The 25,502-nt window shown below is 40.2% G+C and overlaps 4 protein-coding genes and 1 non-coding gene across 7 annotated transcripts; 4 read left to right on the top strand and 1 right to left on the bottom strand.

Moving 5' to 3' along the window:
• Nucleotides 1-107: 107 nt before the first annotated feature.
• LOC148695382 (U6 spliceosomal RNA) lies at nt 108-209 on the bottom strand. Its single transcript, XR_015965799.1, has one exon. It is a non-coding gene; the product is annotated as a U6 spliceosomal RNA (small nuclear RNA).
• Nucleotides 210-2,197: 1,988 nt separating this feature from the next.
• LOC137717527 (lysine-specific histone demethylase 1 homolog 3) lies at nt 2,198-10,496 on the top strand. 2 transcript variants are annotated; one of them, XM_068456918.2, is made up of 9 exons: nt 2,198-2,337; nt 2,466-4,644; nt 4,997-5,138; nt 5,297-7,573; nt 7,728-7,821; nt 7,935-8,428; nt 8,539-9,255; nt 9,415-9,489; nt 9,853-10,496. In XM_068456918.2, exons 2-9 carry the CDS (start codon nt 2,798-2,800, stop codon nt 9,916-9,918), a joined length of 5,712 nt encoding a protein of 1,903 aa, XP_068313019.2. In that variant the 5' UTR covers nt 2,198-2,337; nt 2,466-2,797; the 3' UTR covers nt 9,919-10,496. The 2 variants fall into 2 exon arrangements, with proteins under 2 accessions (XP_068313019.2, XP_088555046.1); XM_088698920.1 differs by having other exon boundaries at nt 2,217-4,644.
• LOC137717528 (V-type proton ATPase 16 kDa proteolipid subunit) lies at nt 9,853-14,197 on the top strand. Of its 2 annotated transcripts, XM_068456920.2 has the most exons (5): nt 9,853-10,735; nt 10,926-10,965; nt 12,311-12,567; nt 12,656-12,941; nt 13,766-14,197. In XM_068456920.2, exons 3-5 carry the CDS (start codon nt 12,486-12,488, stop codon nt 13,896-13,898), a joined length of 501 nt encoding a protein of 166 aa, XP_068313021.1. In that variant the 5' UTR covers nt 9,853-10,735; nt 10,926-10,965; nt 12,311-12,485; the 3' UTR covers nt 13,899-14,197. The 2 variants fall into 2 exon arrangements, with proteins under 2 accessions (XP_068313021.1, XP_088555048.1); XM_088698922.1 differs by having other exon boundaries at nt 10,281-10,735; nt 10,926-12,567.
• Nucleotides 14,198-15,760: 1,563 nt separating this feature from the next.
• Nucleotides 15,761-19,414, top strand: LOC137717779 (1-acylglycerol-3-phosphate O-acyltransferase). The gene is made up of 9 exons (XM_068457265.2): nt 15,761-16,136; nt 16,461-16,697; nt 17,318-17,364; nt 17,486-17,604; nt 17,693-17,853; nt 18,420-18,529; nt 18,614-18,713; nt 18,825-18,948; nt 19,043-19,414. The coding sequence occupies exons 1-9, from the start codon at nt 15,916-15,918 to the stop codon at nt 19,166-19,168; spliced, it is 1,245 nt and encodes a 414-aa protein (XP_068313366.2). The 5' UTR covers nt 15,761-15,915; the 3' UTR covers nt 19,169-19,414.
• A 285-nt stretch (nt 19,415-19,699) lies between these two features.
• On the top strand, nt 19,700-24,693 carry LOC137718681 (uncharacterized). Its single transcript, XM_068458229.2, has one exon. The coding sequence runs from the start codon at nt 21,127-21,129 to the stop codon at nt 24,553-24,555; it is 3,429 nt and encodes a 1,142-aa protein (XP_068314330.2). The 5' UTR covers nt 19,700-21,126; the 3' UTR covers nt 24,556-24,693.
• Nucleotides 24,694-25,502: the final 809 nt, after the last annotated feature.

Below are 25,502 nucleotides of genomic sequence, written 5' to 3'. Positions count from 1 at the left end.
TGGATTCAGGCCCAATCGAAAGAGATACCCAAGGCCGATTTGAAGAGCCCATGAACTGAATTCTGGCCCAATAAGAAAAGGACTGGTTATGAACCATTTTTTTAAGTACAACAATAGATCATTTCTCGATTGATGCGTGTTATTTTGCACAAGAGCTATGATAATTTTTTTTATATAATTTCAATTTTATCGGATGTCTCCAATGGGACATGATTTATAAAAAGATAATATTTCCATGTATGTTTACCTTATTTTTTATTTATTTGTCATTTCAATACAACCTAGTTTATGGATTAAATAACGAGGATTGAAATAGAAAAAAAATAAAACGCTTCAAATTATGAAATTAATTAATTAAAAGCTTCACCAAATTTCACGGTGCATCTATATTTAGCAAAGTAAGTGACCGTATTTGTAAAGAGTAATGACTGTTATATATTCATGTCTTTACAATAAGTGATACGATCAAGCAAATCAACTATTAAGAACCCATATGAGTTAGTTTCAAGTCGGTATTTACAAACCTATTGCCGTGTCATTTAATATTGGATGATTAAGACGTAAGAAATTTGGAAAATCAATAGTTTGGGTGGTATTGACATCATCAATTATCTTTTAATGGTATTTAGATTGCTATGTAATCACTTTCAAATCAAGATCATGTTCCAAAATGTGCATTGAGTCATTGACTTGCGATGTCACATCCCGGCCCGGGGCGGACCACTTCCCGGGCCCGACTCCACCGTAGCACGATATTGTCCGCTTTGGGCCCCGACCACGCCCTCACGGTTTTGTTTTTGGGAACTCATGAGCAACTTCCCAGTGGGTCACCCATCATGGGATTGCTCAAGCCCCATTCTCGCTTAACTTCGGAGTTCCCATGGAACCCGAAGCCAATGAGCTCCCAAAAAGCCTCGTGCTAGGTAAGGATTGGAATATACATATAAGGATCACTCCCCTGGACGATGTGGGATGTCACATGCGAAGCTATAGAATCATTTTTTCCAAAATGTCAAGGTATAATACAATCTTCAAAAAAGCGGTTTATTGGATAGTAAGGCTTGGCCAACTCTCGTACTTTCAATGTAGATAATATCGTTTGTTAAAATAAATAAAAAAATTATACTGCCAAACTTTAACCTGACATTAGTGAGTGACAATAATCGAACCTAAAACCTATGATTTACAAGTGAAGAGAAATACTATTAGACCGTAATGTTAAATGACATAACATGTATGTTAAGATTAATGAGATATTTTGTCTGTAGATAATCTCTCCTATCAAAACATGAGAGTCCAACATAATTGATTGAAATATTATGTATCTCTTCATCCATCAAAAATTGATTTTTAGTTAGACGCTCACATTCTGATCTGATATCATAGATGGGTTATTCATGTAGCAAATCCAACAATTCTATCAGAATTACCCATGTAGTAGGCCTAATAATCCAAACATGCTCTCACGTCACAAAAATATCTCACAACGTTTAACATATAGCACTCTTAAACAACTGATGTTAATGTTTTGAACTATCAAAATGCTTGTATAATGTGCTTTTTTCCCATTCCAAAATGCATTTTACTAAACATAAGGGCCATTTTAATATTTTTCAAAAATTTTGAAAATTTACATACTTTTTTTTTTTCGTTTGGTGGAATTTTTCTAAAATCATAATTAAGTGGTGCCAAAGGCATTTTCTCTAACCGCATCAAGTGATTCAATGATCGGAAACAAATTTCAGGTTAGTATTTTGTATGATATGTATTATGTTTGATTTCTGATGCATGTATATCATATGACTAAAGAGAGATTGCCTATGTCTTTATGACTCTCAAAAAATAAACTTCCGCAGCAACCGATCCCCAATTCAAAACCAATTCAAAAGAAAACCATTATCTGTAGTTTTTTTTTTAGTACATCGATATTTCGATATTTTTACACTAGGGGGAGGGGGAGTTCGGCTAAGCCACACAATAAGCAACCTAATTTAGTATGAAAATCACCATCCACGAGATTCAAACTTAAAACCTCTCACTTCTAACTAAAAAAAATATCACCAGTAGTACTGAGTGACCGCATTATCTGTAATTGTGTACGTTTTATTTTCACTCCCACACAGTCTCTACAAATCGTGTGGGGCCAAAAATCCCTACTCAATACGTTCCTCTTTTAATTTTCCTTTTCTTTTTACGTCAGCCCGTTTAATTCTCCCGCGGCGCACTTTATTTTATACAGCCGAACTTCCCAATTTTCCAACGCGACGCTAACGTGCGCACTTCACTCCCTTTGACGAATCCATTAACGCCATCGCGGTGGTGCTCCGCCGCACACAGGTCTGACCTCCACCCAGCCCTCTCTTCTCCTCTCATTAGGGCTTAGTAACTGGTTGAAAAACCTAGGTAGATTTTATATTTTATAATTCTTTTTTTTTTTTTTTATCTCTGTATTTTTTCAATGGTAGATTTTATCGATTGAGGACTTAGAGTAGAGGGAGGCCATTGGCAGAAGGTATAGAGGAGCTTAATCCTTGGCAGAAGCTTATCGAGGATTTGAATTTTGCAAAATTTTGAATTGTTAAAGTTTGTGATTGTCTGCGATTTGATGGGTGTTGGGATTTCTAGGCGTGGCTTCAATTTTTGATAATTGTGGCTGAATTGCTTTAAGGCGAGGTGCATGTGAATCATGAGCTTTAATTTTTTGACAATAGAGAAGTGGAAGGTGATGATTGGTTTCCCTGATTTGGGCACTGAAGCTGGATTAGGGTTACGAAAGACTCTGTTTTTGTAGAAAGATATGTTTGACAAAATGGATGTGGAGGACAAGAAGTCCGGCTTTAAGAAAAGATCGAAATTTCTGGAGTCGAATATGGTTGATTCTGATGATGACGAGCCAATTGGGTCACTGTTGAAGTTAAAGAGGCAGAGAAACCCTAAGAAGGTTAAGCCACGGTCAGAGGGTGGTGGCGAAAGGGGCAACAAGGTTGAGGACGAAGAAGAGTATTTGGGGGGGCTGGATGATACCTTGGCAAGTTTGAGGAAGAAGTTGAAGGGCCCTAAGAAAGATTCTGGGACTGGAACTATGAGGGGAAGGAGTTTTGATTTGGATGGTGTACAGTGTTTGGATCAGTCCTCTAATGGGCATGGGGATGACAGGGGATTAGATGCAAAAGCGATGTCAGGAGTTTTAGAGAAAGGCCCTGTCATGGGTGATGATGGATCTGATGTGACTATCGATATAGGGGTAGAAAACAAGCTCAGTGGGAATGGAAAGGGAAAGAGACCCAAGATTTCTAGGTCTCTGAGATTTGGGGAAGGTTCTAATAGCTCTTTGGATCATCATCCGGGAGATTCATTACCAGCATTTTCCTGGAAGTCACAATCTGGTTTGGTAATGAATTCTCGTGCCTCTTCAAGTCCTAAAGAGAAGAGTGGTTCTAAGGTTTTGGAGGAAGGGTTGAACCCTAGTGTGGATGGTGTTGCACGAAACACCATGCCTTTATCTGATTCAAATTCATTGGATTCAGCCTCTGATCAGTGTAAGGCAGATGAAAGTCAAAGTTTTGATTACAGATTAAGATTATGTCAAGCCTCTAACCTCCATAGGGAGAATCAAGAGACATTCAATGATAAAAAGCATAAAAGGCCTTACAAAGTCGTTTCAGAAGATCGAGCTCCTGCCTACTCGCATTCAGGATTTGATTCCAAATTGATTAAGAATGAAGCGATAGTGGATCCTTCTGGTTCAAATTTTCAAGAGGGACCATGCAGCTCAGATGAAGTTAATGATGAAGACAGCAAACATTTGACTCAGCAAACGCGAACTTTTGAGGATGGATTGAAGCACTGCTCTATAGGAGGTTCCATTCGGTCCAAGGATGTTTTGGGTAGATGCACCTTAGCCGCAGACTGTGAAACCTCTTCTCCAGCTGGGAAAGGATTTATGCTGCCTCATTATAATCATGATCTTCTGGACAAGTCATGTGAAAATAAGTTGGAGGACAAACATTTGGTGTCCTCGTTACATCTACAACAGAACTCCTTGACATGCCATGTGAAGATTGAGGATGAGCTTGATTCTGACAGATGTCCAAACTTTTCCCAGCGTACTCAACATCAGTTGTCCAACTTTGCCTCAAACACAGTGGGGATGGAAGACACTAACAGTAATTGTAATGGTCTAATTTCTCGCACTAAGAGTCATGGCCTTGCTTCTGGTCCTTTGCAGGAGAAAAATGATGTTCCAATTCATGATCATCTTATCACTTGTGAAGAGGCTGATGAAAATGAGAGTTGCCCAGAAGACACAGTATCTCTACCAGATGTTGAAAACAAAAGCACTAAGCTATCAGCTATCCAACGTGTGGGGCGCAATGCTAGAAAGCGTAGGCATGGAGACATGGCTTATGAGGGGGATGCTGATTGGGAGGTATTGATAAATGATCAAGGTTCGGATGGTGACAATTCATTTAGAACGAGAGTGAAGTTTGATTCCTCTTCAAGTATCGGTACAGAGTCTGAAAGTGGTGAGGCTGCAGCAGTGTCAGCTGGTCTTAAAGCTCACGCAGTTGGTCCTGTTGAGAAGATCAAATTCAAGGAGATTTTGAAGCGCAGAGGTGGGGTTCAGGACTATTTGGAATGCAGGTTAGTTATTAATCTGAAACCTGCATGTAAAATAATAGGGTTTCTTGTACGAATTGCATCTTTCAGCATTTTGTACTTGATACTAATTGTAGCTGTTACTTTATCCTTTTTACTTGACAATTGTTTCTAATTTTTCAAAGGTTTTGGTTTTCTGTTGCATCCTTCTAATGCTAAGTTCTGTTTGACCTTAACGGTTTGAGTTTTCTTTTTAAATTTTGATGCCGCTTTACTTAAGTTGACATTAGTAAAATTGATGGTCTATTTATGTTTGTATGATTGGCATTTGGTTTAGATTTTTTTTTCTTTCTTCTTTAAGTGGTTTTGTCCAATGTTTGATGATATTGCAATACAGGAACCAGATCCTTGCTCTGTGGAATAAAGATGTTAGTCGAATTTTGCCTCTCACTGATTGTGGGGTAACAGATACTTCCTGTGTGGATGATTCACCTCGTGCTTCCCTAATTAAGGATATTTATGCATTCCTTGATCTCAGTGTAAGTTTATAAAGCATTTAGAGATTTTTCTATGTGCCAGTCCAATATTGATCGGTCTTCTTCCTCTTTTCCTAGTGTCTTTTCATTCTCACATTTCCTTAGGAAGGATTGCAGTATTAACTTGTCTCATTTATTCCAATGCATCAAAACTTGGACAGGGCTATATAAATATTGGAATTGCTCTTGAGAAGGATAAAGCAGAACCTGGTTCCAAGCATGACTATAAAATTTTGAGAGAAAAAAATTTTGAGGAAATTTCTGGGGTATCTGTTGCTGATTCAGAGGATGGAGTTTCCTTTATCATTGGCCAGGTTAAGAGTTCTAAAACTAAAATTGATGCGAGGAGTGGTGTCATAATTAAAAACGACAACTCGACGCAGGGAGTCTCAAAAGACAATGGGCTTGTTACTACAGTGGCATTGGAATTATCCAATGCAACAAACCATGCTGAGTGCAAGGCGGATCACCCGGAAAACACTAGTGTTGATGCAAGGTTACAAAGTAAATTGGACAATAAGGATGCTTCAAGTAGTGATCCAATTGGTGAGACATTGGGTGATGGAGGTGTCCCTCTTGTAACTCCAGAGTTAAAGAATGTATCACATAGTACTCAGTGTGCATCACAAGATCATGCAGTGAGAAATAATAATCTGCAATGTGGTCTGGAAGTCAAAAAGAAAATCATTGTCATAGGTGCTGGTCCTGCTGGATTAACTGCTGCACGCCACTTGCAACGTCAGGGCTTTTTAGTCACTATATTGGAAGCTAGGAGTAGGATAGGGGGCCGTGTTTATACAGACAGGTCATCTCTATCAGTTCCTGTGGATCTTGGTGCGAGCATTATAACTGGTGTTGAGGCTGATTGGGCAACTGAAAGACGACCAGACCCCTCCTCTTTGGTTTGTGCTCAGCTGGGCCTAGAGTTGACTGTCTTAAACAGTGATTGCCCTCTTTATGACGTTGCAACAGGTGAAAAGGTTCCTGCAGATCTGGATGAAGCATTGGAAGCAGAGTTCAACAGCCTTCTTGATGACATGGTATTGCTTGTTGCACGGGAGGGAGAACAGACGAGAATGTCCCTCGAGGAAGGTTTGGAATATGCCCTCAAGAGGCGTCGTATGGAAAAAACAGGGACTAGTATTGAAGAAAAAGAACTGCATGGTTTAATGGATGGTTTCGCTGATGCCAAAAAAAGTATTGATAGAGCTGAAGAAAGTTGTCAAAAGCAAGAGCTTTTGAGCCCTCTTGAGAGGAGGGTCATGGATTGGCATTTTGCCAATTTGGAATATGGTTGTGCTACTCTGCTGAAGGAGGTATCTCTCCCCAACTGGAACCAGGATGATGTTTATGGTGGCTTTGGAGGAGCTCACTGCATGATTAAAGGGGGTTACAGCACTGTTATTGAGTCTCTTGGAGAAGGACTTCAAATTCACTTGAATCATGTAGTAACTGATGTTTCATATGGCACCAAGGATGCAGGATTGAATAATAACCAGTGTAACAAGGTCAAGGTTTCCACATCTAATGGCAGCGATTTTTCAGGAGATGCAGTTTTGATTACGGTGCCTCTTGGGTGCTTAAAATCAGAAACCATCAAATTTTCCCCACCGTTACCCCACTGGAAACATTCTTCCATCCTGCGGCTTGGTTTTGGAGTTCTTAATAAAGTAGTTTTGGAATTTCAGGATGTCTTTTGGGATGACTCTGTGGATTACTTTGGAGCAACTGCTGAGGAAACAGACCTGAGGGGCCAGTGCTTTATGTTCTGGAATGTCAAGAAAACCGTTGGGGCTCCTGTTCTTATAGCTTTAGTGGTTGGTAAGGCAGCTATAGATGGGCAAAAGATGAGCGCTTCTGAACATGTTAACCATGCTTTAGTGGTACTTCGTAAATTGTTTGGAGAGGCTTCAGTACCTGATCCTGTTGCATCAGTTGTGACAGATTGGGGTAGGGATCCTTTCAGCTATGGTGCCTACTCATATGTTGCTGTTGGAGCTTCGGGGGAAGATTATGATATACTAGGGAGACCTGTTGAGAGCTGCCTATTTTTTGCTGGTGAAGCTACCTGCAAGGAGCATCCTGACACTGTTGGTGGCGCAATGATGAGTGGCCTTCGGGAGGCAGTGCGTATAATTGACATACTGACTACTGGAAATGATTACACAGCAGAAGCAGAGGCAATTGCGGGTATTCAGAGACAATCAGATTCTGAAAGGGATGAAGTTAGAGACATGACAAGGAGACTTGATGCAGTTGAACTTTCATATGTCCCTTACAAGAACAAAGAGGCCCTACTCCAGGACATGTTCTTTAATGCAAAGACCACTAAAGGAAGGTTGCATCTGGCCAAAGAGTTATTAAATCTTCCCGTTGAAACCTTGAAGTCCTTTGCTGGCACCAAAGAAGGGCTGACTATTCTCAACTCGTGGATACTGGTAATTCTGCATTATATTTATCTATCATTCAATCAATATGAATTCACAATATGTTCACACGCACATTTTTTTTTTTGTTGATAGCATCCAATGTTTGCTTTCTTAGAATATTTTTCTTTTCTTTTTGTGACTATAAATTTTCTTACTACAACAGGACTCGATGGGGAAGGCTGGGACTCAACTCTTGCGGCATTGTGTTCGGCTCCTTGTGCTTGTTTCAACAGACCTACTGGCTGTGCGCTTGTCTGGTATTGTCTTCTTATTTCTCGATCTTTATCTACTGGCATTCCTATGTGCATTAATGTGTATCATTAGAATGTGTTTCTTTAAAATTAGTTGATCTCTCTGTTTTCTGGTGCAGGCATTGGGAAGACTGTAAGAGAAAAAGTTTGTGTACATACGAGCCGTGATATACGTGCCATAGCAAGTCAGCTGGTTAATGTGTGGCTTGAAGTTTTTCGCAAGGAAAAAGCTTCCAATGGTGCATTGAAGTTGTCTAGGCAAGCAACTGCTGCAGATGCATGGAAGAGAAAAACAATTAGAGATCCATCTTCTAGTAAGCCACCTCTACATACATTTCATTGTGGTTTGGAGCACAAAGGAAGCTTACAGGATTCAGCATCCACTGCAAGCCATTTGCCTTTGAATGCAAATGGTAAGAAAGTGAACGGCAAATCTATTAAGGGTGAAACAGAAAATTCCTCAAAATCGGAGATCAATTCATCAAGGTTTCGTGGTTCAACAGACAGGCCACATTCTGAGCTAAAGGAGATTGACGTTTCTGTGACAGAAGCAGAGAGAGCTGCCATTGCTGCTGCTGAAGCAGCCCGTGCAGCAGCACTTGCAGCTGCTGAGGTTTGTTTCTCTCGTTACTCTACTCAATTTAGTGTGAATAGTAATGCCTCTCCCCTTCCTATTTGTGCCATTTTGTTCCACAAGAATTTAGTTGTTGTTGTTCATTGTAGGCATATGCATCTTCAGAAGCCAAGAGCAGTACACTGCTTCAGCTTCCCAAGATTCCCTCATTTCATAAATTTGCTCGACGGGAGCAGTACCCTCAAATGGATGAGTACGATTTTAGGAGGAAGGGGTCTGGTGGTGTTTTGGGTAGACAAGATTGTGTATCAGAAATAGACTCCAGGAACTGCAAAGTTAGGGATTGGTCTGTTGATTTCTCTGCTGCTTGCGTCAATATTGATAGTTCAAGAATGTCAGTCGATAACCTCTCCCAGCGGAGCAATCCAAATGAGACTGCTAGTCAAACGAATTTCAGAGAGCACTCAGGAGAGAGTGCTGCTGTCGACAGCAGTATTTATACAAGAGCATGGGTTGATACAGCTGGTAGTGCCGGGATAAAGGATTATCATGCCATTGAGATGTGGCAATCTCAAGCAGCTGCAGCAGACCCTGATTTTTTCCATTCAGCACCGTATATAAATGACGAGGAAGATTCAAATACGACTTCGAGAAAACACAGCTGGAAGAATGAAGGACCTGTAAATGAGAGCTCTGTTTCCCAAGTTACCATGAACAAGGAGTCATTAAAAAGTCATCATCGAGGAGCAGATAATATCAAGCAGGCTGTTGTCGATTATGTGGCTTCATTGCTTATGCCCCTTTATAAAGCTAAAAAAATAGATAGAGAGGGATACAAGTCAATCATGAAGAAAAGTGCTACCAAGGTTAGTAATTTTTCATATATCCTTCCTGTCATACTAAACAGAAAATATACCATGCTTTCCAGTAAAAAAATGTTTTGATTTTGTTGAACTCAGTTTTGCAACTATTCCCATTCCTTTGTTTTTCTTTAGTCTTAAATTTTTTGGGAATTCAATTTTCAGGTCATGGAGCTGGCCACAGACTCAGAAAAAGCCATGGCTGTTTATGAGTTTCTTGATTTCAAGCGCAGGAACAAGGTATTCTTCCATTGTGTTTGTTATAAAATGTCATATATGTCTTTCCATGCTTGCTTTAATGAGTTTTTTTAAGCTGTCAAAGTGATTTCCTGGCTGAGATTTGAACTATTTTCCAACAAAGATTGGCTTTCTTCACTTGAATGAGCAAAAATAAAATATTGTTGGCAACTTGATGCTATCCTGAACTTTTTGTTACTGTACATCAATTTCGCCAGGGAATGAACAGAAGTTTTTTCATTAAGTACAGGATAGCATGTACAAAAATTTCGCCCGGGAATGAACAGAAGTTTTTTCATTAACATATGATGGAGTGACATTAGTTTCTTCTTACCAAGTTTCTCTTCAATGCTTTAAAAACTGCAGATCCGTGCATTTGTGGATACATTGATTGAGAGGCACATGGCAGCGAAGCCCACAATGAAATCTTGATGGTCCCTTGGGTTGATTGGCCTGTGTTTGTGCATGGACTTCCGTACAGTACATGCAGAATTCTGTTGTTCCTGGATGAATTTAAAGCGTACGCTTGGAAGTGGTGGCTCACAGATAGAATCAAATCGGATCTTCTGAATGAAACTGCCTACAAGCATTTCAGTGATTTAGAAGGAGCAATGGAAGAAAGGGCATGTTTGTTGCCTGTTGAACCGGGCATCGTGAAATGCAATTATGTTTGGTCAGTGCAACAGGGACAACCATTTTGGATGCAAATGGAAGTATAATGAATTCTCTCAAAGCAGGTTGCTTTGTCCATTTCAATTACATGCATCAACTTGGTATGGAGATGATAGCAGATTGCACGAAGAAGTTGGCTTGTCATATCCTATTTTTCATTCAGGGATCCTCGACGAGGAGAAACTAATTCCTGACTTTTTTCTTTTTATCATTATTTCCTATGTGTACAGAGTAGGATTGTGTTAGTCAACAAGAATACAGAACATTTTTCCATGGTGGCCAACGTACTTTAATCTGATATGGTTACTCTTTTGGTTATACAGAAACCACTAACTTTATATTTGCTCTCCATTAAATTGAACGGAGTTGCATATTTCTCTATTGGCAGACTCCAATGGATGAAATATCAGCTTTCTGAACTTTTTTCCTCTTTGATTGTGCCTTGTGTGGGGAGGCTTTTTCATGTATGATGTGCTCCAATAATTTCAACTTCTTGTTCCAGCTTCCAAATTAGTGATTCATGTCAAAGCATACGTGTAATAGCCGTATTGCATTGAAATCCAGAAAATAAGCTCAGGTATATTTTGTAGTAGATGTTCTGTTATACATCTAAAACTATGCATACAGAAATTGTATTCAGTTTTAGCTTCAATTATGGTTCGATTGCGTGATGAAATGCCAGGTTTTATCCATCATATTGAAATTGCCTTTGCTTTCGCTTCTAGTGTTTTTAGTCTCTGATTACACCTCTATTTGATTGTTGCTAGGCCGGGAAAGATATCTTTGGCTGTTGAGAAGAAGCGAGAGGTATGCACTCTAGCCTCTCTATCTCCGCATTTGTTGATTCTAATATGTTTTGAAGATTGATCAACCCTTGCCTGATTGATGTTCAATATGCCAAACTGTTGGCAGATTCCATGACATGAGATGGATTAGGCTAATACATGTGTTTGTTTTAACATATTACGTGTACTTTTGCCCGACATTTGGATTGAGTTTCGCTTAGTTGTGATTCCTAACATCTTATAGGGCAGTACCGCCTCCATACGTTTTGTTTTATACAGCCTTGACAATTGGCATGAACTTTTTCTTGAATGACATCAACCCTACTTCATTCGAAAGTTGGTAACGGTATGCATTCCATTTGAGTGATTAGCATTACCAAGTAGTGGAAGATATCAGATTTAACCATTCTCTTTTCCTAAATTACTGGGATGAGGTTCAAATGATGCCGAACATTTGAAATTTTGTCGTTGTTACTGTCTTTTAATTGCTTATGTGATGTTTCAGTACTGTTAGGTAAACAGGCAACTGTAGAACATTTGGCAAACTAAAGAAATGGCCAAAATTCCAATGTACTCGGTACTTGCTGTTACGTTGCAGGGAATTTTATCCCTCCATAGGAGTTTAACGGACCGTTTTGCATGCTGTATTCAGTTTCTTATGCTGGTTCCACCCTTGTGAAAGGACAAATGATTTACGCACCGTTTTTCTTCCTCCTGCACGTTTTTCTTTTTGGCTTTTTAGCCATAATAATCTCTAAGTTTGGCATAATTTCTCACTTTGATTTCTGAGATTTAAAATCACCAGAAGTGGTTTCTGAGATTGTCCATTGTCGATTATTTTGATCATTTTGTGAAAAATCACTGTCAAATTGAAGAAACTACCATTTCAAGTGGAGGGGTTGATTTGACAAAAGTACTCTCAATTTAATAGATTTTTAATAGAATGACCAAAATGACTGATGGTGGATAATCTCAGAGATGACTTCTATCGATTTTAAATTTCAGGTGTTAAAGGGAGGAGTTACGTAATTTCAGGAACCATTTTAACTAAAAAACCTTTTTTTTTCTTCTAATAATTGGATTAAACAAATCAGAGACAGAGTCAATGATCATAATTAAGAGGGGTTTTGCAAAAGCAGAAGATGAAAAGGGGTTTGCATAAGGTGCATAAGCCATTTTGTTTTTTTAATAAGATGATATTCTATTTTTGAGTGAATCAAAATAAATTTTGTTAGATTAATCGTTAAATTAGTTACCAACGAAATTTGAATCTGCGTCGTTATGTAAAAAACAATATTTTATTTTAAATTACTATAATTGCGAGTATAACTGAGGGCCCAAAGTATTGTACACGCACATCTCGTCAGCTCGTGACTCCTCTAAATCCTGGGGGTATAAACGTAATAACATACTCGTACTGTTGGAGGCTGAGATCGAAAGTCGAAACACACACGCTTAAAGGCATTCAAGGAGAAGAGAAGGAAACCAAATCCATCAGAAGCCAGATCCGATCAAAGAATATCTGTCCGTTGATCGAGCAGAATGTCTTCTTCAACCTTCAGCGGCGATGAAACGGCACCGTTCTTCGGGTTCCTCGGCGCCGCCGCGGCCCTCGTTTTCTCCTGTACGTTCCGATTCGGTCCAGATCTAACCACCTAGGGTTTGGTCGGTGCGGATGTAGGGATTTTGATCGGGTTTTGTGTGTTTTGCAGGCATGGGAGCTGCGTACGGGACGGCGAAGAGCGGAGTAGGAGTGGCGTCGATGGGTGTGATGAGGCCGGAGCTGGTGATGAAGTCGATCGTGCCGGTGGTTATGGCGGGAGTGTTGGGTATTTACGGACTTATCATCGCCGTCATCATCAGTACCGGTATCAACCCCAAGGCCAAACCCTATTACCTTTTCGATGGCTATGCTCATCTTTCCTCTGGTCTAGCTTGTGGCCTTGCTGGTCTCTCTGCCGGTATGGCTATCGGCATTGTTGGTGATGCCGGTGTTAGGTAATATCTCTCGTTTGCTTTCGGCGTTTTCGCATTTTCAGTCTCGATTTTACACTGCTTCAATTTTGATTTAAGATTTTTTTTTGTACTCATTTTGCGATTTTAATCTGAAACTGATTGTATAAATTGCAATACAACATCGATTGGATTGTTTAAGAATCAAGTTTTCTTGGTGTAATTATTGTTTCTAACTAGATACTGAGAGAGTGAACATCGATTTGATTGTTTAAGAACCGAGCTTTCTGCGGCGTCTTGTGCTTGTTTTTTTCAGCTCTTACTTCTTGGCAATAGCAAATTGTTTTGTGACATGTGTGGTGATTTATTATGGGCTTTGATATATAAGGGATTCTTAACATTGCATATGAGAAAAAAATTCAAACCCTATACTTTTTTTTTTTTTGAATACATCGATATTTTTACACTAAGGGGAGCGGGGTTCGGCTAAACCACACAATGGACAACCTAATTTGGTAATGAATTCGCCATTCACGAGATTCGAACCTAAGACATCTCACTTCCAAGTAAAGAGGAATACCACCAGACCGTAGTACTAAGTGGCTCAAACCCGATACTTTTAAATAATACTGTGCTGACTTTCCAATGGAAGATGGCCATCAAAGGAATATCGCAGCTAAGAATCAGTTAGAGCTCTTTTAAGTGTTTTTGTATAGAACCTATAATCGTCGGTGTTTTTATTTTCCCTAATGATCTAAAAATATTATGCTCTTCATTCTAGTTGTCGGGCAGTGTGTGGTTACTCGTATTTGGTGTCGTGTTGCCGTCCGATTGAGAGTTTTCTCTAATTTCATTTTTGTGTTATGCAGAGCCAATGCACAACAGCCAAAGCTTTTCGTTGGGATGATCCTCATTCTCATTTTCGCCGAAGCGCTTGCTCTGTACGGTCTGATTGTTGGTATCATTCTCTCTTCCCGATCGGGGCAGTCAAGAGCTGACTAGAAGGTGTGCCAGGCAGCGTTTGCGGTTGCTGCTATTCATCGAGAACTACTTTACTGTAGGTTAAAGTTGTAAGTTTTGTTTCGCTGGTGCAGTGCAGATTCTTGTATGGTGTGATTGATGTGTTCTACCAGGTCGATTTGTTCAAGATTTATATAGCCTGTATCATTGTGTTTAGTACGTTCGTTCTTATTTTAGTTGTGGATGTGTTGGCCGTTAGTTATGTGTTGCAATGCCGACTTACCGGAACGGTCCGTTAAGTATTTTGAGTTTGGTTTATGAAGGTGAAATAATTTGAGGAATCCAACACAAGTGTTTTGGTTGACCTTAGGGCTCATTTGGGCGTTGTTTGGTCTCAAGGATTGAATTGAATAATTAATTATATTCAAAGAATAGTGAAAGTAGAGGTAAATAGATTTCATTTTGGGGTGATTAGAAAGGCTTTTCAATTAAAATGGTCCTTGAGATGGATATAATTCATCACTTTGATTTGACAATGAAAATCGATAGAAGTGCTCCTAGAGTTTGTCCGTCGTAAATCATTTTATCATTGCGCAATTAAGTGGAAGGGTTGGTTTGACAAAAATACTTTTAAAAAGGCGATCATGTGGTCTTTCACATGACAATTTAACGAAGATATTAAAAGATTTTTTACGAATGGACCAAAATGATTTATATTGAATAAATTCAAGGATCATTTTTATCGATTTATATTATCAAGGATGAAACAGAGAGTTACGCTAATTAAGGGCATTATTTTGAATAAAAAGCCGATTAGAAATGATTAGGTATATGGAAACATTTCTTTAACAATCCTACTATTTTAGTGTGTAAATTAACTTCTGTTCTGTAGTAGAGACTAAACAAGTTCTTGGTTTCTCAAAACTGGATTGGATTGGATAAGTCAATATGCTTACGGTTTTACTCATTATATAAACTTACACTTTATAATATCCGTAAATTGCAAAGGATTATAACAGATAAGTATCTTTCATATCTAAATCTTTTTGTAGATAAATTTTCACATTTTTGCTTTCACATACACCTTGAATTATAGTTCGGCTTTGAATGGTTATTTGGCCATAAATATCGTTATTTGGCTGTCAATAGGGGTTTTCAAAATTTATTTCTTGAGACTGATTCATTTCAGATTGTGGAGCCTTTGGGGAAATTCCACTCTCAATTTGTCAACTGTTGGGTAAATTGTGGAGGACATCAAAGCACTACTCCATTTAATCACCGAAGCTACTGTTACCCATACTCGCCGCAATGCAAATTATGTTGCTCATCGTCTTGCATGGATTGGGTTGTCTTTGTCTCAAAGCTGTGGATGGAATGGTTCTCCTCCAAGTGTTATTATTGACTTTGCTTGTAGAAGAATGTCTAAGGCATTGATTCAAAAAATGTATGATGTATTACTCTTTTTTATGAAATGAAATCTACTATTGTATCTTTTAAAAAACAAATCATTGAACGTCCATGTTTAATAAAAGATTTTAAATAAAATCATTTCGATGTCTCTTGAGTAAGAATAATCTTTTCATTTAAAATTGAGTTTTTGTCTCAAACAGTCGTCAAAATTGACTTACCCTATCAAGTTTGCCTCTAAAATTAAAAACTAATCAATGTAATCCTTAAATATAAGTTCCGCACTTCAATACCGTCATTCCGTTATATTTCGACTAATGTGCTGATTTGGCTCTACAATAAAAAAAAGAAATCGTGTTTGAACTTGGAAAGCTTGGATGGTTGTTTGGCGACGAAGTTGCTTGTTGATTAAGTTCCTGTTTCGCGTGGGCCCCACAAGGTCGAAATTTACGTAATCGCCAACGTATTTATTTACTCGAATCACCGTCAATGCTGACGACAGATCGGGAATTTAACACGTGTCCCTAGTAGTCGCCTTCCGTCGGAGCTAAAAAAGCGCGGAACACTGGCAAGGAATCGGCGTATATATAAATAATTGTCGGTTATTAATCGCAGCCAAAAATCAAAGCTTCCATTTTTGTGTTGAAAGCGTATGAACCTGCGTGGAATTTCGTCGAGAATGGCCGACGAAATCAGCAGGTCCGGCGACGTAGGAACCTCCCCTGCCACCGTTGCTGCGGCCTACGAATCCGTTGCTGTTGCTGCTGCGGCTAATCCCAAATCCAGATCCTTGTGGCCTTCTGTCCTCCGTTGGATCCCCACCTCCACGGATAAGATCATCGCCGCCGAGAAGCGCCTCCTTTCTCTTGTCAAGTAATCCACCTCTCTCTCTCTCTCACTCTCTCTCTCTCTCTCCAGTTTGTTTGATTGCAGAGTTGTATGAATTTGTTGAGAAAGTACTTAAATGGAAACCGGGGATTTTGTTAGTTTGTGCCGTTGTGAAAGTTCTAATTTTTTGGATTTTTTCTGAATTTCAATCGTAATAAGAACCTTAATTTGGAGTTGAAGTTGGCCGATTTCTCAAATTTCTTGTCAATTTTGTGGGATCAAACCCGAACTTTTCAATTTCTTCAATTTACTGAACGGTGGAAAAGGTTGAATTCTGGCAAAATTTATTGGATTGCTTGAATTTTGCAGGACTCCTTATGTTCAAGAACGGGTGAATATAGGCTCTGGACCGCCGGGCTCCAAAGTCCGGTGGTTTCGATCCGAAAGCAATGAAGAAAGGCAAATCAACACGGTTACATTTGACAGCAAAGAGAATTCTCCTACGATTGTTATGATTCACGGATACGGTGCTTCTCAAGGTTTCTTCTTTAGAAATTTCGATGCCCTTGCCAGTCGGTTCAGGGTCATTGCCATTGATCAAATAGGGTGAGCAGATTCTTAACGTTGATCATTGAATTTCATCTTTGTTTGCTTTCTTTTTAACCCCTTTTGAAAGTTATCAATTTTGACATACTTCAAGTTATTCCATGCCGTGCAACCGACCTTAACTACGTTGAAGATAATATGATATGCGTTCGTTTCCAATTGTGATGTTAAAACTTTTACATATATGCCACTGCAATGAGGGAACATAAATGTTACAATTCTAAGTAGTCTAATTGAGGTTTAAGTAGTTGGTTTTTGTACCAGATATTTAGTCTTGGTTATCTCAAGGAGAAAAGAACCCTTTTCTCTTCTATTTTTGTGTCTGGTGCTCCGGAACTCAAATTATTTCGTAAATATCTACTATGGGCTTTGTTGAGATACAAATTTTTCTAGCTCTGAATTCGCAGGCTTTTATTTTGGTGCTCTCCATAGTTGCTCTACTGCGCACTTTGGTTTCTTTTCCATCTGATTTCGAAAACATTAGAAATACACACAACTTCCTTTCATGTTTGATGCGAGTCATTTTTAACCTTTTGTACTTCCATGTTAGATGGTGCTTTTTGGGGTGTATTTCTGTGAGACATTTTGTGCTCAAATCCTTGGTTTAATCTTATTTACAGTTGGGGCGGATCAAGCAGGCCTGATTTTACATGCAAAAGCACTGAAGGTAATTTTCTTTGTTCCGCGCATTTTAACTTTGACGGTGGTAAAAAGTTTGTTTCACATTAATCTGTAAGTATGGGCAATGTAATTTTTCCAGAGTAATTAACTTGCAACTGGTAATGCAGAGACTGAGGCATGGTTCATTGATTCCTTTGAGGAATGGCGAAAAGCCAAAAACCTCAGCAACTTTATATTACTTGGGCATTCATTTGGTGGGTATGTTGCATCGAAGTACGCTCTGAAGGTATTTGATATCCCATATGTTTAGTTGAATCTTGGAATAAGGGTGGCAGTTTCTGTATTCATGATTGTAATCTTTATTCATGTGATAGCATCCAGAGCACGTTAAGCATTTGATTTTAGTGGGGTCTGCTGGGTTTTCATCGGAGACGGATACATCATATGAGAGGCTTAACCAATTCAAAGCAACGTGGAAAGGAGCAATTTTTAACCATTTGTGGGAGTCTAATTTTACTCCTCAGAAGTTAGTCAGGTAGATAAGTCTTTTTTTTTTTCTTTTACCTATACAAATGTTGATACAATTTGCAAAATCATATCGTGCATGGTACATTTATCCATTTCAATCATTTATTTAGGTTTCTGATCTGGTAGTTGTACACTCTACAGATGCAGGTTGCAACTATTACACGTGTGCTATGAACCTCTAAAACTAATTCATTGGAAATATTATCCTTTTGCATTTATTTGAAACAACTTCAGCTTCCCACCTCCACCCATACTGATTTCCCATGCTTTCCCTTCTCTCTCACCCTTTTCCTGAGAGGAATGGCCCAGAAGAAGCACAGAGGCATGCCCACGTATTTCTTTTGTTTTCTAAATCATTTTTCAAGTCGTGTGTTGCTTTTGTTCAAATTGTCAGTTTGGACACGAAGTACTTTTTTCTCATTCATACCACGCACATTTTGAGCCATTGTGGCACATTGAAATCCATTCCTTCCGAAGATTAATGGTGGATTAGAGAAGAAAGAGAGAAACAGGTGGTTCATATTATGCTTTCCTTAGATCTTATGTTTGTACATGTTTACCTTATTTTTGCAGAGGGCTAGGGCCTTTGGGTCCAAATCTTGTTCGAAGTTACACAACTGCAAGGTTTGGTTCTTATTCAACAGGGACCACACTAACTGAAGAGGAATCCCGACTTCTAACAGGTAATTTAAGATCAATTTGTTTGTGCACAGAACACACATGTCCTACCTTGTACGATCTTGATGGTTTCTTTTGTTCAATTGCAGATTATGTGTACCATACTTTAGCAGCCAAAGCTAGCGGGGAGCTGTGCTTAAAGTATATATTTTCTTTCGGTGCGTTTGCTAGGAGTCCCCTTATACACAGGTCTGATGCTACTAATCTCTTTATTCATTATCACAGAAGAGTTGGAAGTTCGTTGTAATAAACTTGCTTTGAGCAAATCTTTTACATGTAGTCCTCCTCTTTTATGTACAGTGCATCAGAGTGGAAAGTGCCGACTACTTTTATTTATGGTTATCAAGACTGGATGAACTACCAAGGGGCTCAAGAAGCTGGCAAAAAGATGAAAGTCCCGTGCGAGATCATTAGGATTCCAGATGTATGTTTCTCTCCCTTCTATTTATCCATGAAGTTATTGTTATTAGTTGAATTTGATCTCGATGAATAAAGTTCTTCCTGATAAAAATTTGCAGGCTGGGCACTTTGTATTCATAGACCAACCCGATCGTTTCCATTCGGCTGTTTTTTATGCTTGCCGTAGATTTCTTTCGCCGGACCCTGCCGTTGAATCCTTTCCTGAAGGTTTGACACCTGCCTGAAAACTGAAAAGTGTATTTAGTCGTTTACCTTTCATTTTTTCTGTACAGTCTTACTAGTCATTACTTTCACGGATGAATCTTCAAATTCCTGTAAGTGTATCGTTGATACTCTCTGTATGCAGAAATTTCCTACTTCTAGTGTACTTTTACCACCAATTTTTAAACCTGTATTCTGCTGCTCTCGGCGCAAAACCGAGCAGAGTGGCATTTTAAAATTTATGCAGAGGACCCCATTTTGTTGGAGAAGGCTTTGTTATTGTTGTTGTTCTGCTGCTCACAATTACGGTGGACATATATTTAAGTGAGTTCTCATAACCACCTCGGTCACTGCCCGATTCAGTGCAGGTTTGAGCGAGTTATAGGCCATAAGCACCTGTGGACGTGTTCCAACTTACCTCTAACCGGAAAGCAACTGCCCCCGCATTCCAAAACGATTTAAGAGCGAAAAATGACTTTCACAATGCGCTGTTTGTTTTTATCTTATTTCTTAGTTGATTTATTCAATCATGTGATTAGAAGTAGAAACAAAAGGAGGAGTGGGTTGTGAGAGAACAGGGCGTACCACCCTACTATAGTCGTGAGCCTGTTTATAGTCACAACTGTTGTTATGGTCAACAAGGTTGAAACTTTCAGGAAAAAACTTGGGATTGGGAGGGCGATTTTCTCGGTGAACTAACCGTGCCCCAAACCAACAGAGGTGAACAAGTAGAGTATTCTAGGACGCTTGAGAGAACCATGTTGAAGGACTTTGGCAAAATGGCCGCGTAACTTTGGGAGAAAGGGTGCTTTCTTATCTTTTGATAAAAAAAAAAATAACACATATCAGATATATGCTAAGTTAGTACAAAGAGAGAACGTAAATTATTACCCTTAAAAACTAGGGAGTTTTAACGAAATACTTCCGGTACTGTTCACTTTTAACGAAAAATCATATTTTTATCTTTTCTTGTTACTATTCATTACATCTTTATTTATTATTTTTAACTTTTTTGATCTTTTCCTTAATTTTCTTTTAAAAACTACCATGTCGTAAGTTTACACAAAAGGCAGTGTTCGATTGAGTTGGAATGCTGTCACAACGATCTTTCGGTTGAGTGTATGTGTGAAATTATTTCCTTAAGAAAGTAACGCTTTCGGCCTTTTCTCCCGCGCATCTTCCCCGCCCTTTTTCCAACTGTCGCCATGGACAACATCATTGACATTTTGAGGGGGACCGCTCCAATTATTACTCTCATTTTCTTTATTGAGTGAGGATCCACGACGGATTTTCTTTGTGAGAATTTCAAGAATCTTCAAATTATATGTGTTCATCGTATATTGTACAGTCTGAAATCATTGTAATTTTTTTTACTTAAAATTGAATATAAACCGTAACTGACGAAAACTAATCATACAATACACATTAAACGAATATAATTAAAAGATTCTCGAGATTCTCATAAAAGAATCCAACGAGAATCCTCTCTTCCCTTTTTCCACTTTATTTCATTTTGTTTTTTATTTTTCAACTAAAAATTGAAAATAAATAAACAAATAAGTAAAAAGGTGAGACTTGCTTTTCCCTTTTTTTTGTCAAAATTGTCGTCCACAAGTACGAAAGACTACCCCAAAGAGATCCGATCTTTGACCCCAATAGCGAGCCAAGTACGTTCCTTTTACACGTGGCATCTGTCCATTTGACTGGTTGTGAACTTACCATACATCTGCCCACACAGTAAAACACCACCGCTGCCACTTCAGTCCTCAGTATCACTCTTCAGCTGCTCACTTGGAACCCTAACTCTCTCCCTCTTTCTCTCCGCTTTCCCTTTCCTCTGAGCAGATCTTCTTCTCCTTCTCATCTGCAACAATGGCAGCCTCTCGATCCACCTCCTCCCTCCACCACCGCAATCCCAGCAGCGTAACTAATCTATAAACCCAGCACATTCTGCTTTCCAGTCCTCCCTCTGACCTCTCCCATGGCGACGCCCACCTTCCTCTTCCTCATAACAATTGCTATTCCAACAATTTACTTCCCCGCCACCTTAACGGCGGATCAACGGCCGAGTGCGGAAACGGCACTCTCTGAGATCCAAGCGTTAACGGCGTTTAAGCGTAACCTCCACGACCCTCTTGGCGCTCTCGACGGCTGGGATACGTCCACGCCGTCGGCCCCGTGCGACTGGCGCGGCGTCGTCTGTTACAACGACCGAGTGCGGGAGCTCCGCCTGCCTCGTCTCCACCTTGGCGGCCGAATTACTGACCACCTCGCCAGCCTCCGCGAACTCCGCAAGCTCAGCCTCTACAGCAACAACTTCAACGGCGCCATACCTCCTTCTCTCTCCCAATGCGCTCTCTTGCGGGCTGTTTACCTGCACGGCAACTCGCTCACCGGAACTCTTCCACCGGCGATTTTCAACCTCACCAACCTCCAAATCCTCAATGTCGCTCACAATTTCCTCTCTGGAAAAATCTCCGGCGACGTTCCGGTGAGCCTCCGTTACCTCGACCTTTCGTCGAACACATTCTCTGGTGAGATTCCGAAGAACTTCTCCGCCGATTCAAGCCTCCAGCTTATCAATCTCTCGTTCAATCGGTTCTCCGGCGGAGTGCCGGCGACTATCGGAGGTCTCAAGAATCTTGAGTATCTGTGGTTGGACTCGAACCAGCTGCACCGTACTCTGCCTTCAGCGATTTCCAACTGCTCCTCACTCGTACATTTGAGCGCCGATGACAATGCGCTAAGAGGTCTGATTCCGACGACGATAGGAGCGATGCCAAAGCTTCAGGTGGTGTCGCTGTCGCGGAACGAGCTGTCAGGGGCGGTCCCCACGTCGTTGTTGTGCAGTACTGCAAACAACGACTCGTCGTTGAGGATTGTGGAGCTCGGATTCAATGCGCTCACAAGCATCGCTGAGCCGCCAGATATCTCAAAATGTTCGAGTGCATTGGGAGTTTTGGGCTTAAAATCCAATCAGATAAGTGGCTCCTTCCCATCTTGGTTGATAAACGTGACAACAATTATGAGAGTTCTAGATCTTTCTGGAAACTTGTTGTCGGGTCAATTGCCGCCGGAGATTGGCAATCTTCTCCGGTTGGAGGAGTTTCGGGTGGCAAATAACTCGCTGTCCGGTGAAATTCCTGGTGAGATCGTGAAATGTAGCTTGTTGCAGGTCCTTGATGTTGAAGGAAATAGGTTTGCAGGTCAAGTTCCACTTTTTTTAGCAGGAATGAGGAGCTTGAAGGTGTTGTCTTTGGGTGGGAATTTATTCTCCGGTCCCATTCCGGCGAGTTTAGGAGCGCTATCGTGGCTCGAATCTTTGGATTTGAGCAACAATAATCTGACCGGGAAAGTTCCTGATGAGCTAATGATGCAGCTAAGCAACTTGACTAGTTTGAATCTGAGTAATAACAAGTTTTCTGGTGAAATTATTAATGTTGGAGAGTTGAAGAGCTTGCAGGTTTTGAATTTGAGCAATTGTGGGTTTTCGGGGAGTGTTCCTGCGAGCATTGGCGGTTTGATGAAGCTTGAAACACTTGATTTGAGTAAACAGAAGCTTTCGGGGGAGTTGCCGGTTCAGATTTTCGGGTTGCCAAATTTACAACTGGTTGCTGTGCAGGAAAATCACTTATCAGGAGATGTCCCTCAAGGTTTTAGTAGTTTGATTAGTTTGAACTATCTTAACCTATCTTACAATGCTTTTACTGGTGATATTCCTACAACTTATGGATTTCTCAACTCATTAGTTGTTCTATCATTGTCTGGAAATCGCATTTCGGGTACAATCCCACAAGAGCTTGGAGATAGTTTGAATCTTCGGGTGCTTGAGCTTCGTTCTAATCAGTTAGGTGGCAAAATTCCAGGCGATATCTCTCGCCTATCCAATTTGAAAGAGCTCAATCTAGGTCATAATAAGTTGACAGGTGAAATCCCAAAGGAGATTTCCAATTGCTCTTCTTTGAATTCTCTGTTGTTAAGTGGGAATCGCCTTTCAGGTCAAATACCACACTCATTGCCTAAGTTATTGAACCTCACAGTGTTGGATCTTTCCTCTAACAATTTGAGTGGCGCCATCCCGGAAGATCTTTCGCTCATCATCCCTCACTTGAAATACCTTAACTTATCAAACAACAACCTTGCTGGAGAGATTCCGAAGCCACTGGGTTCTCAGTTCAACGATCCTTCTGTGTTTGCAAGGAATGGAGATTTATGTGGGAAACCATTGGATAGAGAATGTGCAGATGTGAGAAGGAGAAAAAGAAACAGGTTGACTTTATTGATTGCGGTGGCTGTGGGAGGAGCTTTTCTTCTGGCGTTGTGTTGTTGTGGCTATATCTACAGCCTACTGCGATGGCGGACAAAACTTAGAGAAACGGTAATTGGGGGGCAGAAGAAACGAACTAGCCCTCGAACAAGCTCAGGGGATAAAAGCAGCCGGGGAAGTGGCGATGGAGGGCCAAAACTAGTGATGTTCAATAGCAAGATCACGTATGCAGAGGCATTGGAAGCAACGAGACAATTCGATGAGGAAAATGTGTTAAGCAGGGGAAGATATGGACTGGTATTCAAGGCCACGTTTCAAGATGGAATGGTGCTCGCAGTTCGACGCCTTCCCGATGGTTTTCTTGATGAAGGCAGCTTCCGCAAAGAAGCTGAAGATCTTGGCAAGGTGAAGCATCGAAACCTGACAGTTTTACGAGGCTATTATGCCGGTCCTCCGGACGTGAGGCTCCTTGTGTACGATTACATGCCCAATGGAAACTTAAGTGCTCTTCTACAAGAGGCCTCTCACCAAGACGGGCATGTACTAAATTGGCCAATGAGGCACCTCATAGCACTCGGCATTGCTCGTGGATTAGCCTACCTGCACTCTGCCTCAATGGTACACGGCGATGTGAAGCCACAGAACGTTCTTTTTGATGCTGATTTCGAAGCCCATTTATCCGAATTTGGTCTAGACCGGGTAACCATAGTCACACCAGCAAAAGCTTCCTCGTCTTCAACCACGATCGGCTCCTTAGGCTATGTGTCCCCCGAAGCTGCATTAACAGGGCAAGCAACGAAAGAAGCCGATGTGTATAGTTTTGGGATTGTATTGATGGAGATACTGACTGGGAGGAATCCGATGACGTTTACTCAAGACGAAGACATTGTGAAGTGGGTGAAGAAGCAACTTCAGAACGGTCAAGTTTCCGAGCTGCTCGAGCCCGGGCTGCTCGAACTAGACCCGGAATCGTCAGACTGGGAAGAGTTCTTGCTGGGAGTGAAAGTGGGGCTTCTTTGCACGGCTCCTGATCCGCTTGATCGACCATCCATTGCCGACATTGTGTTCATGCTTGAAGGTTGCAGAGTCGGACCCGACATCCCGTCGTCAGCTGATCCGACCTCTCTGCCTTCGCCAGCCTAATTTTCAATTTCAGCTTTTAACCAAGAAAAAAAAAGAAAAAAAGACCATTATCTTCATTGCAGCAGTTGATTGATTCATTTTCTACTATTGGTTATATTCCTACTTTTGCTCAATTAACTTTGATCAGGGTGCCAGAAATACGATCCAAATGTCATTACTGCAACTTTTTTTTTTTTTTTTTTAAGGAGGGTTCTCTACTCTTTTATTCTCATTCTTTTCCATCTCCTCCTTTCACACATTACTTTTTGTCTTATTATCTTATAAAAAATCAATATAAAATGTTGACGTGGTTTAACTGTGATCGTTTAAATAAGGAGGCATGGAAGGGTAGAGAGATTAAAAGGGTAGAAATCCTTTTATTTTTATTTTTATTGAGCTTAGATCCAGATAGTCAGATTTGAATTTTTAAATGAATAGATTTAAAATGAAGTGTTTTTATTCACAATTTCATTTATCACCGTTAAATAAACTAAAATTTATAAATTTAAAATCTAAATTCCTTGGATTCCAAACGGGGATAAAAATTTTATTTGAAATATGAGAATAATTTACGTAGCACAGATAATAATGTTATTGTGACGTTATGTGATGTTAAATACAACGTATACTTTACACGAAGTGTATTATTGGTATGGAATGATTGGCAGGCGAGGGGACTCACCGAAGCGACGTATCATCCCGTGTAAGTTGCCCCCCTATGTTCCCGCCAAATAACTAACACTCAATTGGGGTGGAGCACGTGGCGCAACTGTAGAGATAGGAAAGTAGCCGTTAAGATTGAACGTTCGCCAGGCACGTGGTCCCCTAATCAGATTCTCTGGGCCTTTGCTTGCACGTCGGATTTTATTAGGAAATTGTTGACCAGCACGTGGTCTCTTTATTTTTACGTTGGTACCAGCACGTGGTCCCTAAACCAAGTGGGTTTTCTTATAAACAAAACTATTGAA

The sequence above is a fragment of the Pyrus communis genome, chromosome 8 (genome assembly GCF_041283825.1).
Source record: "Pyrus communis isolate YQ-2024b chromosome 8, ASM4128382v1, whole genome shotgun sequence".
Taxonomy (NCBI): domain Eukaryota; kingdom Viridiplantae; phylum Streptophyta; class Magnoliopsida; order Rosales; family Rosaceae; genus Pyrus; species Pyrus communis.
This window is presented reverse-complemented; position numbering and strand designations above follow the sequence as displayed.